Source organism: Lynx rufus, unplaced genomic scaffold (assembly GCF_022079265.1).
Source record: "Lynx rufus isolate CCGP_SWC_20201006 ecotype Redwood Valley unplaced genomic scaffold, mLynRuf1.p SCAF_5, whole genome shotgun sequence".
Lineage (NCBI taxonomy): Eukaryota > Metazoa > Chordata > Mammalia > Carnivora > Felidae > Lynx > Lynx rufus.
The window spans coordinates 156,132,587-156,159,807 of record NW_025814867.1 but is presented as its reverse complement, the minus strand read 5'-3'; the positions used below and the strand labels follow the sequence as shown (position 1 = coordinate 156,159,807).

General features: G+C 58.0%; 1 protein-coding gene across 6 annotated transcripts in view; it reads left to right on the top strand.

The window, feature by feature from the left end:
- The first annotated feature begins 7,310 nt into the window (after positions 1-7,310).
- The window catches only part of CBS (cystathionine beta-synthase), a 28,910-nt gene continuing 8,999 nt past the window's right edge, over positions 7,311-27,221 (top strand). For 2 of the 6 annotated variants that reach the window (XM_047099670.1, XM_047099669.1), the window contains exons 1-14: positions 7,311-7,932; positions 9,224-9,461; positions 11,591-11,703; positions 15,011-15,282; positions 17,707-17,923; positions 20,390-20,496; positions 21,442-21,576; positions 21,926-22,005; positions 22,088-22,222; positions 22,776-22,845; positions 24,049-24,140; positions 24,912-25,037; positions 25,660-25,744; positions 27,096-27,201. In XM_047099670.1, coding sequence (XP_046955626.1) covers positions 9,459-9,461; positions 11,591-11,703; positions 15,011-15,282; positions 17,707-17,923; positions 20,390-20,496; positions 21,442-21,576; positions 21,926-22,005; positions 22,088-22,222; positions 22,776-22,845; positions 24,049-24,140; positions 24,912-25,037; positions 25,660-25,744; positions 27,096-27,201 — 1,541 coding nt within the window. In that variant the 5' untranslated portion in view covers positions 7,311-7,932; positions 9,224-9,458. Of the gene's footprint in view, positions 7,933-9,223; positions 9,462-11,590; positions 12,033-13,482; positions 13,510-15,010; positions 15,283-17,706; positions 17,924-20,389; positions 20,497-21,441; positions 21,577-21,925; positions 22,006-22,087; positions 22,223-22,775; positions 22,846-24,048; positions 24,141-24,911; positions 25,038-25,659; positions 25,745-27,095; positions 27,202-27,221 lie in introns of those variants that run through there. The other 4 variants (XM_047099671.1, XM_047099673.1, XM_047099672.1 and 1 more) reach the window with 4 other exon arrangements.

The following is a 27,221-nucleotide window of genomic DNA, read 5'->3' as shown; positions in this document are numbered from 1 at the left end:
GCAGGCTCCTGGCTGTCAGCACGGAGCCTGACGCGGGGCTTGATCTCATGACGTGTGATTTCGTGACCTGAGCCGAAATCAAGAGTCTGATGGTTAACCGAGCCACCAAGGTGCCCCTACTTTATAGTTCTTAACTGAGATTAGAATTCCCTTTTCCCGTGAAAGTGTCTATTAAAAACATACAGGAAAATCCCACCGAAGGAGCCTTTCAGTGTTGCCACTGACGTGAGAAAGCCGAGCTGACGGTGACCGGGAAGCCTGTACCTGTCCGTCCTCCGTGCCTGAGACTGGTCTGCAGTGGAGGGACATGGGGGGCTTCCGGTCCCAAACCCGCCGGTTCGGGTGTGCTGGGGCCGCGGTGGGCCGGGGGCAGCCCGGCACGGAGGCCTGAGCGGTCTCCCCGTGGCAGACCGCAGGTCCGGGCAGGTTTACGTGGGAAGAGTCATTGATCCCTTGTGATTTGTGATGAGCCCGGGCCCAGCACAGCATCACCAAGATGTTTCTTGTCCTCGACGGTCGATGCCGGATCTTCAGACCGAAGCCAGACGGGAAGCAAGAATGTAGGTGAGATAAGGTCTCACGAAAGGTGTCCACACCCCTAACTCGGCAGCTGGTGGTCCTGGGGTCTGCTTGCTGTTTTGACGCAGTGGGCCTAACAGACGAGGTGACTGTGCACCCGTGTTACAGGAGATAAAGATCACTGTAAACACTTCTGACATTGGCGGCTGGGGGCAGCCGTGCCTGGTAACTGGTGATGGTTCACTTTTCGTCTTCACACAATTCTCTGTTTTTTGTTTTGTTTTAAGTTTATTTGAGAGAGAGAGAGTAGGGGAGGGGCAGAGAATCTCAAGCAGGCTCGGCACGGCAGAGCCCGACGCAGGCCTCCAACTCACCAACTGTGAGACCGTGACCTGAGCCAAAGTCGGACGCTGGATCGACTGAGCCCCCCGGGCGCCCCGAGAGTTCACTTCTTTTGAACGAGCTCTTATTGGAGAAATGATGGGTAACGTGGTAACTGAGGCAGCGTCCAAACTGAGTGATTAATTGTCCCTTTCTCACCTTTCAGTTCGGGATTCCTTACAAAAAGGGGCTAAAACTCCGGAGTGAGTTCTAAAAATTGGAAAAAGTCTCGATTTACAGCACACAACAATGGTATTCAAGTTGGTTTCTAGAGCCTTTGCAGCGGACAGCCTCTCGCCTGGGTGGTGCCAGGCTGTCGCTTGGCACGCGGCTGACCCTGGTGAGGCTTCCTCGGGTCCGGGGCCCCCCGCACGTGTGGCTCCCCCCCCAAGAAACAAACCCGATCTGCGGTCTCCACTGCTGATCTGCCAGGCGGGGCTTGTACCGTCATTTCACAAGAGGGCATTTTCATTTTTTATTATGGAAAATTTTAAACACGCAGAGAAGCCGAGACTGTCGTGAGGCCCCAGGTACTTTAACCGCATATGCCTTTAAATCTGCGTCCCTGACGTGTGGACTTGGCCACACTCCAGTCTCCGGAAAGGACGGCCCTTGGATAAGCTCACCTCTGGACCAGTCCCCCGGGGCCTTGTTTCTCGTGTTTGCTCGGGCCTGGGGTTTGGCAGCCACGGGCTTGGCCAGCACCACCTGGGTGTGCGGGCCAACGTGAGCAAACCGGGATGGGTGCCTGGCACCGGGGAGACCGCTCTGGGCGGGAGGTAAACGGGCCAGGCTGGCCCAGTGGGAGCGGTGGGTGCTGTTCACAACTGGGAACGACAGATGGGCTGTGGAGTCAGGTGTGACCAGGCTCCTCCGGCCTCCGCCCCGCGTGGGTTCGCATCGGGCAGAGAGCGAGGCGGCAGCCTTGAGTTGGCCGTGAAGGACGCCGCTGCCCCCAGAACGCCCAAGCGTCTGATGCCCCGGTGACCGGATCTGGTGCGACTTCTTTTTCTTTTTTTTTCTTGTCATGTCTCTCGTGGATGGGCCGCAGGGTGCGTACGGCAAAGCGCCAAAAACAAGGAGCAAGTGCCACCCAAGTGAGCTCCCCGCCAGCCCCCTGTCCCCCATGGGCCCTCACGCACAAACCTCTTCTCTTCCTAGAGGAAACCCGCTCTCGGTTGTTTTGTCGTTACGATCTCCATAAGCTTCGTCAAACATTGCTGTTGTGCCAGTTTTTAAATTTTTCGTAAATGGAATCTTTATTTTTTTTTTAAATGTTTATTTTTGAGAGAGAGACAGAGACAGAGCATGAGCAGGGGAGGGGCAGAGAGAGGGGGGGACCCAGAATCCGAAGCAGGCTCCAGGCTCCGAGCCGTCAGCGCAGAGCCCGACGCGGGGCCCGAACTCACGGACCGCGAGATCGTGACCTGAGCCCAAGTCGGACTCTTAGCTGACCGAGCCCTCAGGTGCCCCATGGACGGAATCTTTCTGTGTAACTTGTCCTGCCCCTGCTCGGCTCGCGTGCAGCGTTCCGTGTGTTTGGGACACAGCCGACTTGCAATTTGCAGCTTCAGGTGTCACCGCGGCGAGAAAGGGATAAAGTGGGGGTACCTCCGCCCACTTTACCGGCTGGGAGAGCAGGAGGAGGAAGGAGGGCGGTGGGAACAGCGCCTCCACGCAGAGGGAACGGTGGGGGCGGGTGCCCCCGTGTATCTCCAGGGTCCCGTAGGCTGTAGGCTGTGCTGCTGAAACACGACCCTGACCTCTCGACTCGCCCTCCACTCACCGTCAAGTCTATCTGATAAAGCTGCCTAGAGGACATGGGTTTGGGTTTTCAGGCCCAGAGAACCTGTAACACCACCTCCCGCCATGGTGTGACCTCAGCACAGTCCCAGGACACCCAGTCTCCAGGATGGCCGCCTTCTGCCAGGCTGGCGAGGAGGGAAAAGAGGTCCCCAAGTTTGCACCTTTGAGACGGATCCGTGTTGTGTGCGGGGCAAGTACCAACAGGTCAGGGTCAGCCCGTCACCCACCGTTCAGACACCGCCACGCTTCTCCCAGCAGAGGGAGGGCACAGTGAGCACAGGGGCAGGTGCGGCGGCATCCCCGGGGTGGGTGTCACTTCCCCGGGGAGACGAGATACTGGATTTTAAGGAATGTCACTCCTCCTCCCGGTATTCCTCTGCGTTCCCTCTCAGCCCACTGAGTAGGAGCCGTTGGTGGCCCAAAGTGGTCTGGGGAGGGACCAGCCCTCATCCGGGCTGCCCTCGTCTCATCCACTGCTCCCGGGGCTCCTCTTGGTTCCACAGACAGGTGGCTTCTGCCCCAAGAGGGTTTTGAACAGGCGAGCCCCGTTCAGTACTGCCTCCAGGGCCACCCTGCAGGCAGGGCTGAGGCCACACACACAGTGTCACATGACACCCAGACCCCTGTCCAGGGGTCTTCTCCTCCTGGAGGAAGTGCCAGAGACCAAGTGAGAACAAAGCCAGGATCTAAAACTTCTGGAACCAGGAAAATACAACTGTCCTCCCACGTCAGATCCCCCAGAGAGGAATCATCGGAGCCGAATCACCTTCCCCCTCAAAGTTCAGACACTGGAGCTCAAAGTCTCTTCCTCCGCTACGTCTTGCGCAATGGAAGCTTCTCAGCCAAAGAGCCCCGGGCCCACCGGGGGGCTGCCTTCCCGTGCAGCCTAGGAGCAGCAGGCTGGGCCCGAAAAGAGAGCCGCTGTGAATCCACGTGGCCCGGGATCCGGCAGCCCGGTTGCCCGTCCCTCGTGGTGGGTTCCGACAGGCCGGACGCCTCCTGGGCAGTGCAAGGTGGCTCTCGGGGAGGGGACCCACCGTTCGTCCCCTTGGGAGTTAACGTTACGGCACATAGAGCTCTCGTCCCCAGAACCGGGCCCCGTCCCAGGACGGACTGCATTCTTTTGCTCAGAAGATTCCAGGCACGTCCGGGTATACTTGGCTCCCTCACAGCTGGACCTTCCTTGGGGAGCACATGAGGCTCGGAACAGCCCCACCCACACCTGGGGGACAAATATTCAGGCACCTGTTTCAAATCCCACGTCTTTTTTTTTTTTTCAATTCACATGAAATTGCCATTGTTTATAGGTCAAATAAGATCAAACATCAGCAATTTCACGTGGTCCAGCCTGACACATCCCAAGGTCAGGTTGATTGCCGTCACATGGGGCGGGGGGCGGGGGCGGGCGACAAGTTCATTGGGGAAAAGCAGCAGAGATGCAAGTCCAAATCCTGGCTCTGCTCGCCACTGGAGGTAGATGTTGGGTAGGTCACTCGGCCTCTCTGTGCCTCACTTTTCTCCTCTGTGAGGTGACGATTAAATTGTGAGGATTCCATTTGTTGATTCAGGCAAAGTTCTCAAACAGTGCCCGGCACGTGCTCTGCAGGTGCTCCGTAACAGTTAGTCGTCTCTGGTTGCAATGCTGCCAGTTACCGAAGGTGGAACGCGGGTGAGTGGAGAGAAAGACAAGTACGTGGGCCACTAGGAACCCAACCGGGTCTGCGTTACAAAGTGAAGAGCTGACAGGTGGTGTGAAAAACAGCGAGTGTAAAACTGAGACGCTGAACGTGACAGAACCTTGTGGCAAGAAGTAAGGTAGACCTAAATAGGCATCCCATGTTCATGGACCAGAAGACTTACTCCCCACATCAAAAGGAATGAAAGGATAAATTTAATCAAGGGGCTACAAGACCCGTGTACCGAAAATGACAAAACTTTGCCGAAAGGAACTAAACAAGACCCAAACGGTCTCATCCTGTGTTCACAGATTGGAATATTTAACGTTGTTAAGATGGCAATACGCCCCCATGGCAGCTGCAGATTCCCCGTAATCCCTATCACAGTCCCAACAGCCTTTTTGCAGAAATAGAAAAGCTGAGCCTAAAACTCAAAGGGAATTTTAACGGCCTCTAAATATCAGCCAAGAAAATCTCAAAGAACGAAGTTGGAAGACTTGTACTTCTTGATTTCAAAACTTAGTTACAGTAGTAAAAATGGTGTGGTGCTGGCACAAGGGGAGACATTGAAGATCGATGGAACAGAATTGAGGGCCCAGAAGGAAACCCTTACTTCTCTGGTCAGTTGATTTTGATAAGGGCACCAAGACTAGTCAACGGGAAAAGAACAGTCTTTTCAACAAATGGTGTTGGGACCACTGGTTATCTACATGCAAAAGGAGAAAGAAGTTGGGTTCTTAGCCCACGCCGTCTACAAAATATTAACTCAAAATGGATCAGAAACCTAAATATAAGAATTAAAATCATGGGGGCCCCCGGGTGGCTCAGTCGGTTGAGTGCCCAACTCTTGGTTTCAGCTCAGGTCAGGATCTCACGGTTGGTGGGTTCAAGCCCCACCTCGGGCAGCGTGGAGCCTGCTTGGGATCTCTTTCTCCGTCTCTCTCTGCCCCTCTCCTTCTCTCTCTCTCTCAAAATAAATAAACTTTAAAAAAAATGGCTGATTTCTGGAGTGCCTGGGTGGCTCATCAGTTGAACGTCTGACTTTGGCTCAGGTCATGAGTTCACGGTTCATGAATTCAAGCCCCACATCAGGCTCTGTGCTGACAGCACAGAGCCTGCTTCAGATTTTCTCTCTTCCTTCTTGCTCTGCCCCTACCCTGCTTGGGCACGCACGCACTCTCTAAATAAATAAATAAACTTTAGAATAAGTAAATAAATGAATAAATGGCTGATTTGTAAAAAAAAAAAAAAAAAAAATCATGAAACTCCAAAGACAACTTAGGGAAGATCTTAATGACTTGAATCTGACCATGGTGTCTCACATATGACACCAAAAGCACGAGCAACAAAAGAAAAAACACGTGTGTATAAATTGCAGTTTATCAAAACAGGTGAATCGATGCACTTTTGTGCATCAAAACACACTATCAAGAAAGTGAAAAGACACCCCACTTAATGGGAGGAAATATTTGCAAACCCTGACAAGGGCCCCAGAATATATAAAGAACTCTTAACAACAAAAGACAACCCAGTTTAAAAGGGGGCAAAGGATGGGGTGCCTGGGTGGCTCAGTCGGCTAAGTGTCCGACTTCAGCTCAGGTCAGGACCTCACGGTTCGTAAGTTCAAGCCCCGCGTCGGGCTCTGTGCTGGCAGCTCGGAGCCTGGAGCCTGCTTCAGATTCTGTCTCCCCTCTCTCTGCCCCTCCCCTACTCGTGCTCTAATAATAAATAAACGTTAAAAATTTTTTTAATTAAAAAAAAAACGGGGGCAAAGGATGCCAATAGACATTTCTCCAAGGAAGATGCACAAGTGGCCAGTAAGGGCTTCTGCCTGTGGTGATATGAATGATCTAGAATTGACCGGTGACAGTCGCACAGCTCTGTGAATGTACCAAAAGTCACCAAACCGTACAGTTTCAATGGGTGATGACACAGTATATGAATTGTATCAATAAAACTTACAAATAAAAAGTTACTGGAACAATACATAGCATTTATTTTAATCGTTTAGATACCATACCCTAACCTCACGCGGCTATGGCGGAGGCGGACTGCCCAAGACATGTGAAACTGGCCAAGTTTATTTTTTTTTTAATTTTTTAAAATATTTTTATTTATTTTTGAGACAGAGAGAGACAGAGCATGAGCAGGGGAGAGGCAGAGAAAGAGAGGGAGACACAGAATCTGAAGCAGGCTCCAGGCTCCGAGCTGTCAGCACAGAGCCTGATGCGGGGCTCGAACTCACGGAGTGTGAGATCATGACCTGAGCCGAAGTCGGACGCTCAACCGACTGAGCCACCCAGGCACCCCTGGCCAAGTTTATTGAAAAAGCGGCTGCTTCTGTGTGAGCTCTTCCAAAATGCATGTCAGCCCCGGTGCACATGTTAGCTCACGTGTGTCGAAGGCAGTTCACATGACCAAATCGAGCTGTAAATTTAAGCCTTTTGGACCGTCTTGTACAATCAGCGCTGAATTACAAAATGACTACAAAATTTGAAAAAAGAAAGTACTGTCAAAAATGAAATTAAACGGGTATCATCTGAAGTTCATGACTCAAGGCAAAGAAGTGCAGGGTATTATCCACATTGTGGAGATGCACACCATAAACAAACTCAAATTTGGCCCTGAGACCTGGAACTGGGGGTGGGGAGAGGGAGACGCTGCTTCTGCCGCTGCCCTTTGCTTTGTCATCCTGGTGGGACATTTTCTCCCCGCCACCCGGCAGGTGCCTGGAAGTCCCCGCCCCTTCCGTCCTGAATCTCCCGGAAGTGCTCACACCTTCCCTGGCGGAAGTGCTCACACCTTCCCTGGCGGGGCGTCACCTGCCTCTTCCTGAGCTGCGAACCCTTCCGATGTCTTCTGGCCCTGCGGGACCCGGGAGCTTCCGCGGCAAACGCCCCCTCCGCGGACACCTATTCTCTCCCATTCTGGAAGTCTGAGGTCAAGGGTGTGGGCAGGGCTGGTTCCTCCGGAGCCTGTCTCCCTGGGCGTGCAGATGCCGCCTTCTCCCTGTGTGAGCGCAGCCCTTTGTCTCTCCCACTTCTTAGAAGGACACCAGTCGGATTGGGTTCAGGCCTGCCATAGACTGAATGTTCGTGTCTCCCCCCCACCCCTGTCCCCCAAAAACCGTGTATGTTGAAGACCCGAGCCCCACCGCGGGGGTATTAGGAGGTGACGGGACGCGTGCCCTCAGAAGAAGAGACACAAAACAGCGTGTTCCCTACCCGCCCCCGACCATGTATAGGAGGCAGGAAAAGAGCTCCCACCAGGCCTGGGCCTTATCTTGGGCCTCCGGCCTCCAGAACTATGAGACGTAAATGCGTGTGGTTTGAGCCAGGGCCCCCTTCTTAAAGGAAACGATTTTTCTGACACTGGATCAAATGGGAAGAAAGGTTTCTTGTTTTTAATATTCAGTCATCTCTATGCCGAACATGGGGCTTGAACTCCCACTCGCCAGACCCTCTCTATGCCGAACATGGGGCTTGAACTCCCACTCACCAGACCCCAAGATCAAGAGTCACTCTACCGACTGAGCCAGCCAGACGCCCTGGTAAGGAGGACTGTTCCTTCCAGACTCTTGCAGTGGCCATATTTCAGTAAGGAGAGAGTTGGGCCCGGTTGCAAATACAAGGACGGCTGGGGGCTGACAGCCAGGGAACAGGGGGTGTCAGTGCTGGGGCATCAGGGCTGGGGAGATGCTTGCTGGAGGCAGACCAAGGACTTGCACGCGGGGGTCGGGGTGGGGGTGGCCGAGGCACCGGATCAAGTGCTGACAGTGATTACCTGTGGGGAGGGGAGGTGCCTGTCTATAAACTGACTTAGCAGATTCCTGCTAAAACCTGCCTAGGCAGGCCCAAGCCAGGGGGCGGGGGGCTAGTGGAGAGGAGGCCCAGAGGAGCCTGGCCAAAGGTTGGTCCCCCTAATGGCCTCATTTTTGCTTCGTCACCTTGTTAAAGACTACCTGCAAACACAGTTACGTTCTTAGGTACGGGGGTTGGGACCCCAGCAGAAGAATTTGGGGAGGGTACTGTTCAGCCTGCAAAAGGAGCCCCTGGAGAAATGTCCCATCCCAGGGCTGGGGCGAAGACTCATCATGGGCCCGAAACGCCTCGTGGGACAGAAAATAGAGGCGATGAAAGGCACAACGGGGAAACGACGAAAAGACACAGGGTCCAGCTTGATTCCTGATCTGGGGCCATTTCAGCATCAAAGCAATGATAGCGAAAGACGAATAGCCTGTGTGACAAGGCGAGGCTTCCCGAGTCCACCACCATTTCCCACCACAGTAGCCACCCAGTCGGTGGCTCAACCTGGGGCTGCCAGGTGGGTGCCAGGGGAGCGGCAGCCAGGGAGGGGCCCAGGGTCTCTCTGGAGTGACACAAATGTGAAAACTGAATTGTGGGGGCGGCTGTACGGCTCTGAACGCCAAATATTAGTGCTTGGCTGTGCACTTTCCGTGGTAGAATGGACGCTTAAAAAAAAAAAAAAAAAGGGTCCGTGAATCCAAACTGGAACAAATACATGAACAGGCACATGCTATGCCGTAGTGGAATGCCACACGACAGATGCAGGAAGAGTCAGGGGGTAGAATTGCCCCTTGGCAACCATTTTCATAGAAACCGATTCAGGCAGACTATGCTGGGAAGCTTCAATCGGAGAGTGCGAGTTTGAGAAGTTTACCGGGTGTTTCCAAAGTATCTCCGCAGGGATTCTTACTAGTTGTGAAGGGGAAAAACCATTCGTTTAGAGTGGAGAATGCGAAGTGCACGTGGCCAGATGGGACACGCAGGCACCCACTCCGTCAGTCATGTCACTCACATCACTCTCTCTTGTCACTCCAGCGCCTTCCAGCAGGAGGCACCCCCCCCAACCCCCACTGGGGCCAATCCTGAGGAAACAACGTCTCACGAACCAGGGACATTCTATAAAACGTCTGGCCTGCACACTTCAAAGACACCCACGTCTCAGTCCAACAAATGGCTTTAGGGCACGGCCACTGGGTGCGGCGAGGTCCGGGATTTTGCTGTGACAGGCAAACTGAGTGAGGTCTGTTGATTAGGTCATGGATTTGTATCAATGGTAAGTTTTTTTTTGGTTTTTGTTGTGTGGTTTTTGTTTGGTTGGTTGGTTTGTTTTTTAAAGACTTAATTTTTTTAGGGGTGCCTGGGTGGTTCAGTCGTCGGTTGAGCATCCAACTTCGGCTCAGGTCATGATCTTGTGGTTCGTGAGTTCAGGCCCCACCTCAGGCTTACTGCTATCAGCACAGAGCCTGCTTCCGATCCTCTGTCCCCCCCCCCCCCTGCCCAGCCCCTCCCCTGCCTACACTCTCTCTCTCTCAAAAATAAACATTTAAAAAAAACACTCAACAGTCTAAAAAGACAATTTTTTTAAAGCAGTTTTAGCTTAACGTCTTGATTTTGGCAGTTGTACTATGGTTATGGAAAACAGTTCTTTGTTTTTCAGAAATAGACACTGAAGTCACCAGGGGTAACGGGAAACTGTCTGCAGCTTAATCTTAACCATTCAGAAAAACCAGACAGTTAGATGATAGATAAGTGGCACAGACTTAGATTCCTATTAGAGAGAGACAGGGACAGAGACAGAAGTATGAAGAAAATACAATAAAAGTTTAATATTTGGGGGCACCCGACTGGCTCGGTCGGTAGAGCGGGCAACTCTTTTTTTTTTTCTTTTTTTAAGTTTATTTGTTGGCGGGGGAGGGGCAGAGAGAGAGGAAGAGAGAGAATCCCAAGCAGACTCCCTGCCGTTGGCGCAGAGCCCGATGTAGGGCTCCACCTCACGAACCATGAGATCATGACCTGATCCAAAATCAAGCCAGACTCTTCCGACCCTTAATCTTGGGGTTGTGAGTTCAAGCCCCATGTTGGGTGTAGAGATTATTTAAAAATAAATTTTTTTTAAAAAAGTTAAAATTTTGAAAATCTGAATGAAGGGCATCTGGGAATTCTTACATTCTTACCACTTTTCTGACAGTCTAAAATTGTATCAAAATTAAAAAAAAATTTTAATTAACTTTTTTAAATGTTTATTCTTTGAGAGAGAGAGAGAATGAGCAGGGAAGGGGCAGAGAGAGGGAGACATAGAATCCAAAGCAGGCTCCAGGCTCCAATCTGTCAGCACAGAGCCCGTCGCGGGGCTCAAACCCACGAAATGCAAGATCATGACCTGAGCTGAAGTCGGACGCTCAACCGACTGAGCCACCCAGGCGCCCACCCCCCAAAATTTTTAGTACTTGGACCTCATAGCAAATGACCACAAACTCAGATGGCTTAAAACAACACAAATTTCTTGTCTCTCACTCCTGGAGGCTAGAAGTCTGAAATCAAGGTGCCCGAAAGCCCACGCTCTCTCTGCAGGCTCTGGGGGAGGGTCCTTCCTGTGGCCTTCAGCTCCTGGGGGCTGCGCGGTCCCTCATCTTGTGCCAGAATGACTTTAATCTCTGCCTCTGTCTTCACAGAGCCTTCTGTCTGTGAATGTGCCCAAATTTCTCTCTTCGTACAAGGACACGGGTCATATTGGATTTAGCACGGCCCCTTCTTCTTATCCAGTACGACCTCTTAAGTTGGTTATATACTCAGAGAGCCTATTTCCAAATAAGATCATAGTTACAGATTGCAGGCGTTAGTAAAAGTTGAATGTTTGGGAATCTGGGCGAGTATCTGGGAATTCTTCTATTCTTGGCACTTTTATGACAGTCAGAAATTATGCCAAGATAAAATAATTCAGAGCACGATCAAAAACTCCCTAGTTTGAAACCTTCCGAGGGCCCTGCAGCACGAGGCAGTAAGTTCCAGCAGAAAGTTCCGTCCTGGCCGGCCTGCGAGCCCTGGGACTCCGCCTCCCCTTCCACCCTCTGGCCACTCCTGTCCCTCGCTCTGGCCACTGCCCTTTCCTCCAGTCTTTCTCACCCCTGACCTGTTCCTGCCCCAGGCATTTGCAGTGGTTGTTTTCAGCCCAGAACATTCCTCCTTGAGAATAAGATGTGGCTCCTCAGGTCAAATGTCACCTGTCCAGAGAGACTCGACCCCCTGACCTAATGCTAGCTCCTGTTCCCGTCTTTATCCGTCTTCACATTTGTTCTCACCAGGGGAAATCCTATCACAAAATGATGTCTCGTTGAGCCCCCTCCCCTAGAATAGAAACCCTCCAGGGACAGAGGCCCTATTGGAGTTTCCGGTTTTTTCCAGAGCCTGGCACAAAGGCCCGCCTGTGGCCGGGGACGGCCAAACCATCGCTGGATGAAGCGAACCCGCAAGGTGCTGGGCAGAGCCACTGACGGTTCCACATCTGTCCACACCTGGTAACACGGTTGCGACCTGTCAGTCACAGTCACTACAGGCGGGGAGAAGCACAAGGGTCTGCCCCAGGGTCCTCTAGGCTCTCTAAAAGCCAGGAGCACGCAAGTTTGAAATACTGATGACTGCGGCCCTCCCGGTGGCCCCAAGGTGCCCTGCTGGCCAGCAGCCTCCAGCTCCTGGATTTGGGGAGTGGGGGGAGTGGCCTGTGCAACACCTGTGTTTCTAAGCGGCTTTTGTGACTTCTGGCCGAGTGTCAGGTCTCAGGCGGGCTGTGGTTCTTTCCCAGTCTTGTGGGAGCCGTGGCCAGGCTCCGCAGAGGGGGTCTGGGAAGGTGAGCACTGTGTCCAGGGGGCACCTGCACAATGGGGGGCAGGAAGTAAATCCCGGGAAACCCCGCCGTGGGGAACCCAGAGCCAGGGTACTGGGTGCATGCTGGGTCCCCTGACCTGAGGCGGTGGGGACCAGGGCTGGCATGGGGGTGGGGGTGGGGGAAGGCTGGCAGGTGGGATATTTGTGGAGGGTCATCCTCACGGTCCTACAAGCCCTTCCCCGCTCCAGAGGGCACACTGTACAAGTCATCAACAAATATTCACTACACTCTCGCAGGGCTAGCAGTTAACCAAGTAAAACAGAATCGGGACATCAAGCACAGAGCTTCCGCACCCCTGGAGTCCGCGATCCTGGTGGGGGGACCTTGGGGGGCAGGGGGAGAGGAGGGCAGAGGGCCAGCGGATGCATCAAACGGGAGTGGAAGCTGGTCCCGGGCCCGCGCGGTAGGGCAGTGGGGGCCAGGAGTTGGGGGACACGGGAACCCAGACCTGAGGCGGGGGAGTTGGACGGAGTTGGGTGGGGAGTGGGGGTGGGCGGGATCCGGGCGGGGCAGGGCGGGGCAGTGCGGGGTGCGGGGAGGGGGGTGGAGGGGGGAGGCCCTGACCTGAAGCCAGGCAGTGAGCGAGGAGTTGGGCGGTGAGTGGAGGTGGGGGTGGGGAGGATGGGGGGCGGGCAGCACGGGAGGTGCGGGGCCCCCAGCCCGCGCACGCCGGGTGGGGGTGGGGGGCGGAGTGGGGTGGGGGGGGGAGTTGGGTGGGATGGGGGAGGGGCAGCGCGGCAGGTCCGGGGTCCCCAGCCCAAGCCAAGACAGCTAGCGCGGGGGTGGGGGGGTGGGGGGGTGGGGGGTGGGGGAGGGGCTGCGCGGGCGGTCCGGAGTCCCCAGCCCAAGCCAAGACAGCTAGCGCGGGGGTGGGGGGTGGGGGGTGGGGGGGTGGGGGGTGGAGGGTGGGGGAGGGGCAGCGCGGGAGGTCCGGTGTCCCCAGCCCAAGCCAAGACAGCTAGCGCGGGGGGTGGGGGGTGGAGGGTGGAGGGTGGAGGATGGGGGAGGGGCAGCGCGGGAGGTCCGGGGTCCGCAGCCCAAGCCAAGACAGCTAGCGCGGGGGGTGGGGGGTGGGGGGTGGGGGGTGGGGGGTGGGGGGTGGGGGGTGGGGGGTGGGGGGTGGAGGGTGGAGGCTGGGGTGGGGGAGGGGCAGCGCAGGAGGAGGGCGTCCCCAGCCCGCGCCAGGGCAGCGAGCCCGGAGGTGGGGACGAGTGGGATGGGGGCGGGGACAAGCGCGGCGGCGGGCGGCACTCGGGATTGGCCGGGCGCCGGCCCCCCGCCCCCGCCTCTCGGCCAATCGCCTGCGCGCACTGTCGGCCGCCGGGTCCCGCAGGCCCCGCAGCTCCAGGGTTGCGGCTCCGAGTAGCAGCTGTCGGGGTCGCAGGTCGTGGCGCCCGGACGCGCGCAGCCCGCCGCTCTTTCCCTCGTCTCCGTGCAGGTGAGCGCCCGCCGGGCCGGGAACCGCCCCACCCCTGGGCGGCGGGGTCGGGCTGTGTCGACCGCCTCCGGCGGGCCCCGGGTCGCCCCCACCCTCCGCCGGAGTTGCATCATCTGCACCTGCGCGCGGCGGAGCAGGGCCGGCGTCCCGCGCCCCCCGGGCTTCCAGAAGGTTTTGAGGCCGGGGATTTAGCGCCCACGTGGCCTCGGGCCTCCCCCCGCAACCCCCGCGGCTGTGGAGCGGAGGGGGTGGGGGGGCGGGAGCCGGGGTGCGATCGTTGACTTTTCGATGTATTTTGGAGGGGAAACGGCTGTTTCGCAAATTGCTCTTTTCCGTCAACTATATGAGGTGGGAGTAAATATTCATGTAGTTGCGCGGACCGCACGTGAGGTGGGTGCCCGTGGGGGGAGGGGCGCAGAGCACACGGGGGTCGTGCCCTGGGCACATACTCGGATGCCCGGCGACCCCCACTTCCCCGGACCCTAGGGGAAGCGGACGGTTGAGCTGAGGGGTGGGGCGGGGGGGGGTGTGGAGGGGCGGGAACGCAGAAGTTTTAGCTTCGCCAGGATTACTTGGGGGTGTTTGTCCCGAACTGCGCCTCCCGGCCGGCCTCCAAATCTACTGTAGAATCTCGATATGCCACCTGAAAACTCACACTTTAAAACAGGAGTTTACTACCATTCGCACCCTTGACCCTGACCATCCCCGCCCCCCACACTGGGGCCAGCTGGGGCGTGTGTCTGCAGGGTGCACGATGCCCTTGGGGGCGTCGTGACCCCAGGAGGGTCTTGCGCTTTAAGATGGGGTTTCAGGTGGAGCGGGAACCGGCAGGGCGGCGCCAGGTGAGCCCGCCTCCCCGGGACGCACGTGCTTGGCCCGCGGGGCGCGAGCTGAGTCTCGCCAGTGGGAACCCGCGGGTTCGGACCGGGTGCCAAGCGAGCGCGTGGCCCAGTGCTTTTGGGGTCCGCGGAGACTCGGTCGGCCTCGATCTTTGTACCCAGCGGCTCCTTACCTCGCCGGAGGCTATGCCAGGCTAGGCAAGTCGCAGAGAAGGAGGCGCGGGGCTGCCCGCGTCCTTAGAGGCCGCTTCCGCGAACGGTTAGCGATTCTGGCCGGTCCTGCGGCCAGAGCGCTGCGGGGCTGCCTGCCTCCGATGGGGAGGAGGGTCTGTGACCCCGGCAGGGGGGGCGGTTCTTGTACTGTAGAAGAATTACCGTCTGAGCGAGGAAAGGTGCTGGTCTCCTTAGGGCCGGGGTGGGGGTGGGGGTTCCTAAAGTTAGAGAAGGGGAGGGGGGCATCCTCGAGTGGCCTCAGGGAAGACCTGAAGCTTCCAAAAGAAGCCGGTGATCCCCAGGCTTGAAAGAACCACCGCTCTAAGGCCGTTGGGCAGGACAGCTGCGAGGCTGGCTTCTCTGGAAAGGGGCCAGCCCCACCGGCCTGGTGAGTTTCCAAAGGATGTGACTTGCAGAGTGTCCCCAGGTTTCTAACTCCCTGTTCGCAGGCTCAGGCCTGGGCGAATGTGGCCAGCCGCTGGGCGCTGGGCTGCATTGTGCCACCTGCACTGGGGGAAATGGACCCAGCTGGGGCTGCCTCTGCCTTTGCTGATAACCAGCCTGGTTCTGCGTGCCCTGGAGGAGAAGGTCAGCAAGGGAACGCCCCGAAAATCTGGATTTACACCTCCATGTGAGGAGCCCTTTACACCTTCAGCGCAGTCTGCTCGGCCACTCACCTTTTCACAGCAAAACTGCCTCACGAAGGTCTTGGGGAGCACAGGTACCTGTGGGCTCAATCCCACGACCCTGGGATTATGACCTAGACTGAAATCAGTCAGACGCTCAACTGACTGAGCCACCCAGGTGCCCCAGAGCACCCCCCCTTTTTTTTTTTTAAGAACTGTTTTAGTTTTAGGAAAAATTGGGAAGACGAGTTCCATATGCCTGCTTCCTAACACTTTCCCTGAGTAGCCGAGCCTGTTGCATTAGTAAGTCTTTGTTACCGTTAGTGAACGCAGCTGTTAACTGAAGTCTCTGCTGAACTCAGGTTCCCTCAGTTTCCCCTAACCCCCTTGAGCTCTTCCGGGATTCCTTGGAGGATATGCCTCGTTTGTGCAATTGTACTGTCTCTTGTGGGCACTTGTCGGTCGTCAGTCTGTGGAGGGGTGGCCGTGTTGGAGGAGCCGGGCTCTGTCGTCCCGGTCGCTGTGGAGATGGGAGAAGGGGGCAGAAGACAGGCTGAGTTCAGTCCCAGTCTTTCCGAAGTTGAGGGTGGTGCCTGTTGGTTGTCACCCGAAAGGGGGAGGCAGGCGTACAGCCCAGTGAGGCCTCGCCTCTGATTGAGCCGGTCCCCGTCCGTCCGTCTGTCCTTCCTTCCGTCAACTTGTCTTAATCTGTTTTAAGGTTATGTGTGATTTTTATTTATTTTTTAAACTTTTTAATTTTTAAGTTCATTTATTTATTTTGAGAGTGAGAGTGAGCACAATCAGGGGAGGGGCAGAGAGAGAGAGAGAGAGAGAGAGAGAGAGAGAGAATCCCGAGCAGGCTCCACATTGTCAGCACAGAGCCCGAGGCTCGAACTCACAAACTGCGTGATCATGACCTGAGCCCAAGTCGGATACGTAACCCACTGAGCCACCGAGGTGCTTAAATTCATGATAAAGTTTTTGTGACATCCTCTTTATGGTTCTACACACTCACAAGGGCACAATTCCGTAGCATTAAGTACATTCACAGGTTGTGCAACCATCACCAGGATCTGTATGCAAAACGTTCATCAGGTCAAACCAAAACTCCTCCCCATTCACCAGCGACGCCTCATAACCTCTGTCCTACCTGATGAGTTTCCTCTGTGAATCTGCGGATCGTAGGCTCCTCTTTCCCGCAGGTGTAGCCGTACGGGGTTTTCCTTCGTGTGGTTTGTTCACAAAGCGCAATGTGTCCGAGGCCCCCTCGCCTCGCAGCATGTATCAAAACATCATTCCTTTTTTTTTTAGGGTAAATACATCATTGTCGCCGTTTCTGATATCCGTCATATAAACGTAGTCTTTTCAAAACAACTTTGAGGTAACAAAAGCCATATATATAGTCGACCCTCGAGCAGTGTGGGGGTTAGGGGTGCCGACCCCACGCAGTCAAAAATCCATATGTCACTTTTGACTCCCCCCAAATTTAATAGCTCACTATTGCCCGGAAGCCTTACTGATGATGTAAATGGTCAGTTAACACTTGTTTTGTATATAGCATGTATTTATGCTGTATTTTCACAATAAGCTGGAGAAAAGTGTGTTAGGAAAATCGTAAGGGAGAGAAAATCCATTTACAATACTGTGTTGTATTTGTCAGAAAAATTTTTATATAAAAAAAATTTTTTAACGTTTATTTATTATTGAGAAGTAGAGACAGAGCATGAGCAGGGGAGGGGCAGAGAGAGAGGGAGACACAGAATCCGAAGCAGGCTCCAGGCTCCGAGCTGTCAGCACAGAGCCCGACGCGGGGCTCGAACTCACAGACCGTGACATCATGACCTGAGCCCAAGTCGGACGCTTAACCGACTGAGCCACCCAGGGGCCCCGTTTTTGTTTTTGTTTTTAATGGAGTTGTCCTTATGTGTGATACTCCCAACAGAAGCCCTTTTTACAACTTGCTGTTTTCATTTCACGTCTACGTTGTGCAAAGATTCCCCACTGTCAGATAAACAACATACCCATCACCTCTGCGTGGGAACTTATTTTTTTTGTACATGCTCACGTATTGAGAAAATTTGAAAACTTTATTACTTTTTTACGGCCAAGTAATATTCCGTCGTATGGCTGTGCTACGTTTTGTGTATCCTGCATCTGTGACAGGTGTCTGGTGTGTTTCCACGTTTTGCCTCTTGTGAGTCGTGTGGCTGTGAACGTGGTGCACAGGTGTCTCCAGCTCTTTGGATATATGCCTAGGAGTGCCATGCTGGCTCCCGTGGTGGTTCTGTTTAACCTTTTGAGGAACCGCCACACCGTGGCCACAGCAGCTGGCCCCGACATTTTTGTGCTTGCCCTTGTGCTGTTTGAATGTGTGGACGCCCCGCCCCCTGCCCTGCCCTGCCCTGCCCCTGCAGAGGGACCCTGTGAGCAGGATTGCCCAGGTCCCCAGCAGCAAAGCAGAGTCCTCGGCAGGTGTTTAGAAATGGCCTGAACCAAGTCTCTCCCCCTCCCTTTGCCAGATCCCAGCATGCCTTCCGAGACACCCCAAGCAGAAACGGGGTCCGCAGGGTGCCCCCACCTCTCAGGGGCACACCTAGGGAAAGGGAGCCTGGAGAAGGGACCTCCGGGGGACAAGGAAGCCAAGGAGCGCCTGTGGATCCGTCCCGATGCCCCAAGCAAGTGTTCCTGGCAGCTGGGCAGGCCGGTCACTGACTCCCCTCATCACCACACTGTCTTGTGAGTGCCGGTTTATGATTTATTATTATTATTATTATTATTATTATTATTATTATTATTTTAGGAGAGAGAGCATCTGTACAAGCTGGGGAGAGGGAGAAAGGGGCAGGGAGAGAGAGGGACGGAGAGAATCCCAAGCAGGCTTCTTGCTGTCAGCCTGGAGTCCGATGCGGGGCTCGATCCCACAAACCACGAGATCATGACCTGAGCCGCAATCAAGAGTCGGACGCTTAACCGGCTGAGCCACCCAGACACCCCTGATTATGGGATTTAAAATCAGAACTCGGGCGGTAGGGAGGTGCAGGCCTCACTGGGGCTGGTAGAAATGAAAAACTTACAACTCCAGAATCCCCGAGCATTAAATGTGTCTGAGCACCGAGAGCTCAGGAGGCGATGAGCCCTCACTGCCAAAACCCAGCCGAGCAGTGGGCGAGAGGCCTGTGTGAGGCTGGGGCAGCCGCGAGGGACCAGGTTCCTGCGGGCCCCTGAGCCTGTCACGCGGGAGGCCTGGGCAGAAAGGATGCCATTTGAACCGGGTTGTAAAACAGCGTCACCCCTGCCGCTCCCCTGCTGGCCTCGTGACCGCCTGAAAACCCTTAAGGGGTCGCCGTCCCCTCCACAACTGGTTCGATCGAGGCACACAGTCGTGCGGGTGTTGGGGCTCACCTGCCGGGAGGACACAAGACCGAGGTGGCCTCGTGGTGTTCAGGGAGCCTGGTGCTGATGGCACAGGTGTGACGAGACGAGGACAGGGTGCCTCGGCCCGGCATCTGGATAGGTGCCCTGGGCCAGCTCAGGGAGAGCTGGGAAAGGGGATTTGAGATGGTTTGGATGTGGGAGGGCTTAGAAGGAGGGCCAGGGTGGGAGCGGCGGGGAGGAGTGCGGTTTATTGTAAGATGCTCCCCCCCCCCCCCCCCGCCCCGGTAAATTCTTTCCCCAGCTTCCGCCCTGATCACCTCAGACAAGCTTCTCTGGTGGCTTTTGCCCCCCGCCAAGCTCTCCCTTCGCCCTGCCTGCCGTGAGCTGCCCCTGGCCTGGCTGGGGGCGTCCCTTCCGCTCCTTGGAAGGCTGCTGTTGGAGGCTGGATTCCAGCTTGTTCCAGCAGAGGCCTGTTTGGGCCCCCAGGGTGGACTGCAGCCTCCGGCCCCCCTGGGGAGCTGGGTGCGCTGGGCCTGAGGCCAGGAATCTGGTCTTGCCGGGTTCCTGGAGCAGAGGGCTCGCTAAAGTTTGGGAAGCACGGAATGTAAATTAGAAATCCAAGGGTGTAGGAAGCTAAACCCAGGTCTGTGCTGCACACCCCCGGGCGGGTGTTTGGTGAGCACGTACTTGGCACGGACAGGAAGAAGGTATGCAGGTCGGCATCGGGCCCTGAGGGTGAGGAGGGAACCGCCTGTGTCGTGGCTGACACACCATCGGGCTGTCCGCACCCGACTGTCACCTGTCACCAGGTGGGAGAACGGGGAGAGGAAGCCAGTCGCTAGAATGCGAAGGGAGACAGCCGGTCGGTGATGAGGAATCCCACACTGAGCCTGGACGTCCACCTGGGAGTTCATGGTGACCTTGACCCCAGGGGCACCGGTGACTCCCCAAGGTCTTTGTTTTGTTTCGAGTAGGGTGCTTCAGTCACCCGTGCCTGACATTTTCTGAGTGATGCCCGGTGGCCGGTGCACCCCTTGTGGCCGCTGTCCATCCCTGGTGGACAGCCAGGCAGCCTGAGGGGGCTCGGCTCTGGAGGAGCTTTTTTCATCAGGGAAAAGCTTTTTTCCTTTTTTCATCAAGGAAAAGAAAAGGACAAGGAATCCCAGGGGTCGGGTGCCGAGAGATGGAAGGAAGTGAAGGTCCGCAGAAAAGATTTTCTGAACGGATGCACCAGGCAGGAGCTGTTGTTGAAGTCGCGTTGTCTACTCCAGCTTCCGTACTTGGAAGTAATTTTTTTTTAACATTCACTTGTTTTTGAGAGAGAGAGGGAGACACAGAATCCGAAGCAGGCTCCGGGCTCTGAGCCGTCAGCACAGAGCCCGACGTGGGGCTCGAACCCCCGAACCGTGAGATCATGACCTGAGCCCAAGTCGGACGCTTAACTGACTGAGCCACCCAGGCGCCCCTGTACGTGGAAATAACTTAACACAAAAAGTTGCAGAAATAATACTGAGGGGTCTCATGTCCCTTCCCCAAGCTGCCCTCTGACCCCGGCCCCTGTTGCTCAGGAAACGACCTTGATGCGGCTCACCGTTAGCTACACCACAGACGGGGTTTCTGCCATCGGCTCACCCACCGGTGTCCTCACGTGTCACGTGTGCACACGTGAGCAGGAATGTGCCTGTGGCCTTTTACCCTGCGAGTAGGTTTGTGTAGTTAACCACTCGGATCCCTCACCCAAGCCAGTCCTTGGATTTGTTTCTTGGTTTATGTAAAACAGCGTGCTGGTCTGCCAAGTCTGAGTGATCGTGGACTTCCCTGTTTCAGGACCAAATCCCCCCAAATCTTGCCAGACATCCTGAAGAAAATCGGGGACACCCCCATGGTGAGAATCAATAAGATCGCAAAGAAATTTGGCCTCAAGTGCGAGCTCTGTGAGTACCTGGCCGCCTCCCTCTGTCTCGCGCCTGCCCCGGCAGCAGCTCGGTGGGCCTGGGGTTGTGGGCATAGACCCCTGGGGCCCTCTGGGGGGCAAGAGGGGCCAGGGAGTGAGCCGGCTAATGAATGTGCGGGACCCCATCGGGTAATAGCAGAAAGAAAGCACGGTAGGGGGACGTGCCGGGGTGGCGGGGCACAGCCGGCCGCTCTGGTCAGGGCCCGAATGGGGAGACAGAGTGTGGAGACCCGGGGAGCGTGTTCGGGGCCAACGTGGAAGGCAGGACCCAACCAGGAAGGAGCTCGACCTTCCCCAGACCTGAGGAGGAGGAGACGTCACAACGGGGTCCGTCTTTGCGACGCGGGGTCTCGGGCGTGGGCTGGGCAGGAAGCCGTTGTCTCTGTGTTCAGCTGGTTCTGTGGGGATGGACCGTCCGTGACGAGGCGGTGGGAATCGGGGGAGCCACGTCCGGCCTTGTCCTCGGTGGGCAGGGGGGCCACCCGCACGCAGAGCCCCGTGTCGCTGGGCGAGGGCCTCTCCCGCTGAGCAGGCTGATGGGAGGCGGGCGTGGAGCGCCGGGCAGGCCCCAGCTGGACGGGGCGGGCCGCCCTGCCTCACACCGGCCCCCTGCTGCGTGTCCGGCTAGCCGCTCTTGGGCCCGTGCTGCCCCAAGGGGGGCTTTTCCTGGCCCACCACCCAGCGGGGGGCTCCTCACTCCTCTCCTTCGCTCGGAGTTGCCACTCGGGCTGGACGGCGGGTGGCTGGGCATGGGGGAGTTTCCCGGCGGGCGAGCACGCTGCTCCGGGCGCAGGTGGGGGCGAGGACGGAGGGGGGTGGTTCACGGTCCCCACGTGCCGGGCGTGTCGCATAATAGGAGGTCGTGGGGATCAGCCAGGGGGCGGAGGGGAGCCTCCTCCTGTCCTGATTCGTCCTTGGCTCCCAGTGGCCAAGTGTGAGTTCTTCAACGCGGGCGGGAGCGTGAAGGACCGCATCAGCCTGCGCATGATTGAGGACGCCGAGCGGGCCGGGACCCTGAAGCCCGGGGACACCATCATTGAGCCGACGTCCGGGAACACAGGTGGGTCCCGGGACGGGCCGGGAGGGTCCCCTGGCCTGTCCGGCCGGCCTCCTCCCTCGACTCGCTTGGGCAGCACGTAATGCGTGCATTTGGAGGGCGGTGCCCAGGGGAAGCCGGGGGCGCCGGGTTCCACGTTTTCCTGCCTGCGTTGCTTCTCAGGGGGCACATCCCCTTTGCGTTTCTACCTCGGGCGTTCTCTGCCCCGACTCCCTCATTCGAGACAGAAGGGGGTGACCTCAGGCCTTTTTGGTATCTGAGTGCCCTCTCCCTGGGCCTTCCTGGCCGTGGGCACCCAGAGCGGGGTCTGTGGGGCGCCGTGGCCCCCTCTCACCCCGTGCACTGTCCCCAGGGATCGGGCTGGCCCTGGCTGCCGCCGTGAAGGGTTACCGCTGCGTCATCGTGATGCCGGAGAAGATGAGCACGGAGAAGGTGGGGGCAGGGGTTGTCCCGAGGGGCCCGGCCCCGTGCACCGGGCCCGGGGGTAGACGCGGGCCTCCGTGCTCCTCCATAGGTGGATGTGTTGCGGGCCCTGGGGGCCGAGATTGTGAGGACGCCCACCACGGCCAGATTTGACTCCCCGGAGTCCCACGTGGGGGTGGCCTGGAGGCTACGGAACGAGATCCCCAATTCTCACATCCTGGACCAGGTGAGGCCGGGGTCTGGGGGCGAGCGTGCGCTCGGGGGTGTGGACCCACATCGGGGGCGCCCTGGGGGGCGTCCGTCGGGGTCGGGGGCTGCAGAGGCGGCTGGCGCGGGGTCGCCGGCCTCTGCCGGCCTCTCCCGGCCTGTCCGGCGCTCCGGCAGGTGGCGGCCAGGTCCGCCGAGCCTTTGGCCCCCCCCCCCCCCCCCGCCTTCCGGGCCGCCTCTGGAGGGCTGCGCTCAGCGCCTGGGCCGGAACGGTTTTGGCGGTGCACCCGGAAGCTGTTGTACAGGTGTAAAACACACGAAAACCTTTTCACCGGGGCTCTCGGCCTCCCCCGTCTCCCCTCTGGGTGAGTTCAGAAACCGCACCTCCCGGAGGGCTCGAGTCAACGTCTTGTGCTGGTCGAGCTCCCTAAAACCGCCCGTGCCGCCGGCCACTGGCTCGATCTGCCGGGATCCGCTCCGGCTCGCCCTGAGCCGGCGGCCTGACGCCCCGGGGCTGTTGCCCGTTCGGCCTTCCTGACCCCACTCGGCCCCTCCGCCGTCTCTCCACACAGTACCGCAACGCCAGCAACCCCCTCGCTCACTACGACACCACCGCCGAGGAGATCCTGCAGCAGTGTGACGGTGAGTCCTTGCGTCCCGCCCCTCCGTCCGCCTTCGCCGCATCTGTCCCTGCTTGCCTGGGAGCGCACGGGTCACTTACCCCCTCCTCGGTAAACTCCTGTCCGTCCTTCAAAACCCAGCCCAAGCGTGCCCTCTCCGTGAAGTGCTTTCCGGCGCATTTCCCCAGAGGGGTGTCCTTTTTCGGGCTTTGCCTGTGCGTCGCCTGGAACACCAAACGTATCACGTGGTTCTGCTCGTGCGCCCAGCAGTAGGTCCTTGCAGACCTACTCCTGCGTGCGGGGAACGAAAGTGTGCCAGGCTGGTTGGTGCTGGAGCCCTCCCTGGGCTCCATGCTGTCGAAAGCCCTTGGCATCAGGCCCCGATCCGAGCGCTGAATGCAACACTTGGGTTTTCTCGTCTCCCGAGCCGGATGGTGGTGCCGGGGGTTGGTTTACTTCCCGTACGGACATGAGTGTCCCTGGAGCCTTTGCACACGTTGAGAGCCAAGTCCGTGGTGGGGGCGGGGGGGGTGTTTCCCTAAGAGGTTTCAGGGAGAAGGTGCCGGGTGATGGGCCTCGCCGCTTGGAACCTGGTGCTGGCACCGGCCCACACGCGACCTCGTTCCAGGCCTAGGAGCCAGGCGGCAAGCGTCCAAGGGTGTGCTCACCCGGGTTTTACGTGTGAGAATTCTCTCCTTTGGCAAAAACAGCCCTCTGCCTCGGCACGGGTGTCCGCACCGACTTGTCTGCAGGATGCCTGGGCCGGCCACGCGGCAGGCGGAGAGCCCAGTGACTTTCGGGCCGAGCCTGAGGGATTTATTTATTTCCTTTATAATTCAGTTCACTTACTCCTACCTGAAGCCTGACAGTGTAAGAGGGGCACGGCAAAGGGCCTCCCCGGACCCCGTCCCCGCGGCAGCCACCGCGCGGCGGGTCCTGGCAGTGCGTCCAGACGCCCTTCACGGCTTCGCACCGGATGGGGGCTGCGGTGGCCACGTGCCATCCGGCAAAGGCTGAGCAGAGCCCACTGGCTCGCTGTGGCTGCGGATGCTTCTTTCAAGCTCTAGAACTGTCACGAGAGGCTGTCGAAACGTGACAACAGCTTCTCTCTGGACTTCTTGAGATCCGGCCTGCGTCCTGGTTGCGTCTTTACTTACTGCTGAGCGTGGCGAGCTGGCTGAGCTGTGGCCGGAGGGTGGCCCCCTGACACAGCTTCTCCCATCAGGGAAGTTGGACATGCTGGTGGCTTCGGCGGGCACGGGTGGCACCATCACGGGCGTCGCCAGGAAGCTGAAGGAGAAATGCCCAGGGTGCAAAGTGAGTGAGCCAGGGGCTGCAGACGGGCGTCGGAGGCGGGTGGGCCCGGACGTGCGCGCCTCTCTCACCTGCGGCCCCATCTGCGGTCGGAGCGTGACCATCGAGCTTCTGGGCCCTGGGTCCCCAGGGTGGCCTCTGCTTTAGAGCTGCAAGTTCCCCGTCCTGACATTTCTGCTTACAGCTTGTCTCGCACCTTGTGTGTCTGCCTCTTCTTGGGAGTGACCCATGACCTAGGCGCCCCGATGCTCTGGGGGTGGGACAGTCGACTTGGATGGCCTCCAAGGATCGTTCCAGGAGCTCTAAGCTCTTAGGGTCACGTCCCGCATGTGCTGTGCTTGGCGGGGGGGGGGGGGGGGGGGGGGGGGACACATCTGGATTTGGAGTTAAGCGTGGACCCAGGGAGGGGCTTGTAGAAACTTCCAGTTGGGGGTCCTGAGCACTTTTCTCCTTCCGGCCATTTCTCTGCCATCCATCCCCAAAGGCTACGGCTGCCCCCACAGGGGCAGTCAGGGCTTTCCTGGGGCGCCCTGCTCACCTGGTTCTCCCCTGGGAAGCTACCTTGTCCCCCCCCCGGCCACATGCTGTCCCCTCGGAGTACCCCAGGTGAATGTGTACCTTGTACTGTCCCCTGAGGCCTGGGGACACGGCCACACCCCAGGGCAGGTCTTCACCGGGTGCTTACTAGGGGTGGGATTGGCCACCCCCATAAAAAGCCAGGCACGGCCAGATGAGACTATTGCCCAACTCGGGCCCTCATGCCGCCCCCTCTAGATCATCGGGGTGGATCCCGAGGGTTCCATCCTCGCAGAGCCCGAGGAGCTGAACCAGTCGGAGCAGACGGTCTACGAGGTGGAAGGGATCGGCTACGACTTCATCCCCACGGTGCTGGACCGGACGGTAGGCAGGGCCAGGGCTCTCCCAGGCACGGTTCCAGCCCTCTGGGTACGAACGCCCTTGACCTGTTTTCCGACGGAGGGGCCGCGGAATAGTGGGGGCTGCATGAGCAGGCGGGGAAAGCGTGGCCTCGCCGTCAAGGGTAGGTAACAGGTGGCACCATATTGAGTGTGTGCCAGGGCCCTGGTGGGCGGAGACGCTGAGACGGCCGTGGGCACGGGCCTGGTCCCCGCAGAGGGAGAGGGCGCGGGTGCTGAGGGCAGGGAAGCAAAGTGAACGATAAGGACCCCAGCCAGACAGGGCTCTCTTTTGGGACCCTAGAGGGTAATTCTGTCGGTGGGGGGGGGTGGGGTTGTCTAGGGTAGACCTGTGGGGACAGAGCTGTGCGGCGGGGGCTGGGGGACAGTTTCGATGCCAGGGGCAGAATGTGTTGGACCAGGAGAGGTAGAAAGTTCTAGGGTTCTAGCCCTGAGAATCCGGTCGCAGATGTGGGGCCGGGCCACGTTCCGATGAGGGTCATGGCCTCTGGCGCACCTGTGAGGTTGCGGGCGCGGGCTGTGGCCACACCCCCACCACGGAAGGGCCCGGGCCCCTCCAGAGCTTTCCGTGTGGGTCCTGTCTGCAGGTGGTGGACAAGTGGTTCAAGAGCAACGATGAGGAGGCCTTTGCCTTCGCCCGGATGCTGATTGCACAGGAGGGGCTGCTGTGCGGTGAGTGCCGGGCGGGCTCTGGGGTGCACTTGCCCCCTGCCCACCTCCAGGCCACGTGTAAAAGACACGCTCGTTCTGAAGCCGCGGGCCGCGCCTGTCAGGTGCCGTCCATCCGTCTGCCCCTTGGCAGGGCCGTCATGCTCACAGCAGAGGTGCCCTTCCAGAACATGGCTGGAGCTCTGGGTCTGTGTTCCTGGGCCCCTGGGGTCCTTAGGCTTTGTCTCACTGAGGACAGGCGTGGCCCGCAGATCCGAGAAGGGAAGGAGTGTGAGCTGTGAGGGGCCTGGGGACATAGCAACCCCCCAGTAGCTCAACAGAAGAAGAAAACAGCCGCCATCTCTGCGCTCCCGGCGAAGTGGGCAGTGGGGTCCGGGTACGAGTGGGCGTCTGCCTCCTGCCGGCCCCACCTTGAGAGGCGTCCCGGTGATGCCGTCAGTGGTTTGGGGGTGAGGCCAAAGCTTTTAGGGCGCTTGTTTTTTTTTGCTTTTTTCTTAATATTTATTAAAAAAAAATTTTTTTTTTAACGTTCATTTATTTTTGAGACAGAGAGAGACAGAGCATGAACGGGGGAGGGGCAGAGAGAGAGGGAGACACAGAATCCGAAGCAGGCTCCAGGCTCTGAGCACTCAGCCCCAGAGCCCGACGCGGGGCTCGAACTCACGGACCGCGAGATCATGACCTGAGCTGAAGTTGGACGCTCAACCGACTGAGCCACCCAGGCGCCCAAAATGTTCATTTATTTTTGAGTGCTAGACAGACAGAGCATGAGCAGGGGAGGGGCAGAGAGAGAGGGAGACACAGAATCGGAAGCAGGCTCCAGGCCCCGAGCTGTCAGCACACAGCCTGACACGGGGCTCAAACTCATGGACTGCGAGATCATGATCTGAGCCGAAGTCAGACACGCTTAACCGACTGAGCCACCCAGGCGCCCTGTGGACACTTGTTTTCAGTCAAGTCCAGCCCTCACCTGGGGTCTGGGGCTGGCACAGGGTGCCGGGAATGCCCTGGAGAGGCTGGGGGGCATGTGTGACACGGGCCTCCAGGGTCAGAAGGAGATGGGACCATGCTCCCCACCGGCTGTCTCCGCTCGGAGCCCCAAGGCCCCCGAGGGAAGCGCTGGATTTAGACCCCCAGGGACTGACGGCCGAGAGGACACGCAGCTCGCTGTGGGGTGTCTGTGCTTCCTCGGGGAGGGTTTAGCGACGAAGCCTGGGCGGACGTGGAGCTCCGTGCTGCCAGAGCGGTGCGGGTGCAGTGACAAGCGGGGTCCTCCCCCCAGAGCCAGGCCCTGCGGGTGGCTCCCCAGGCTCGCACGCAGGTGCTCACGCCCCCCCGCCCCGTCCCCCCGCAGGTGGCAGTGCCGGCAGCGCCATGTCGGTGGCCGTGAAGGCTGCCCAGGAGCTGCAGGAGGGCCAGCGCTGCGTGGTGATTCTGCCGGACTCGGTGCGCAACTACATGTAAGACGCGCCCTCCCCGC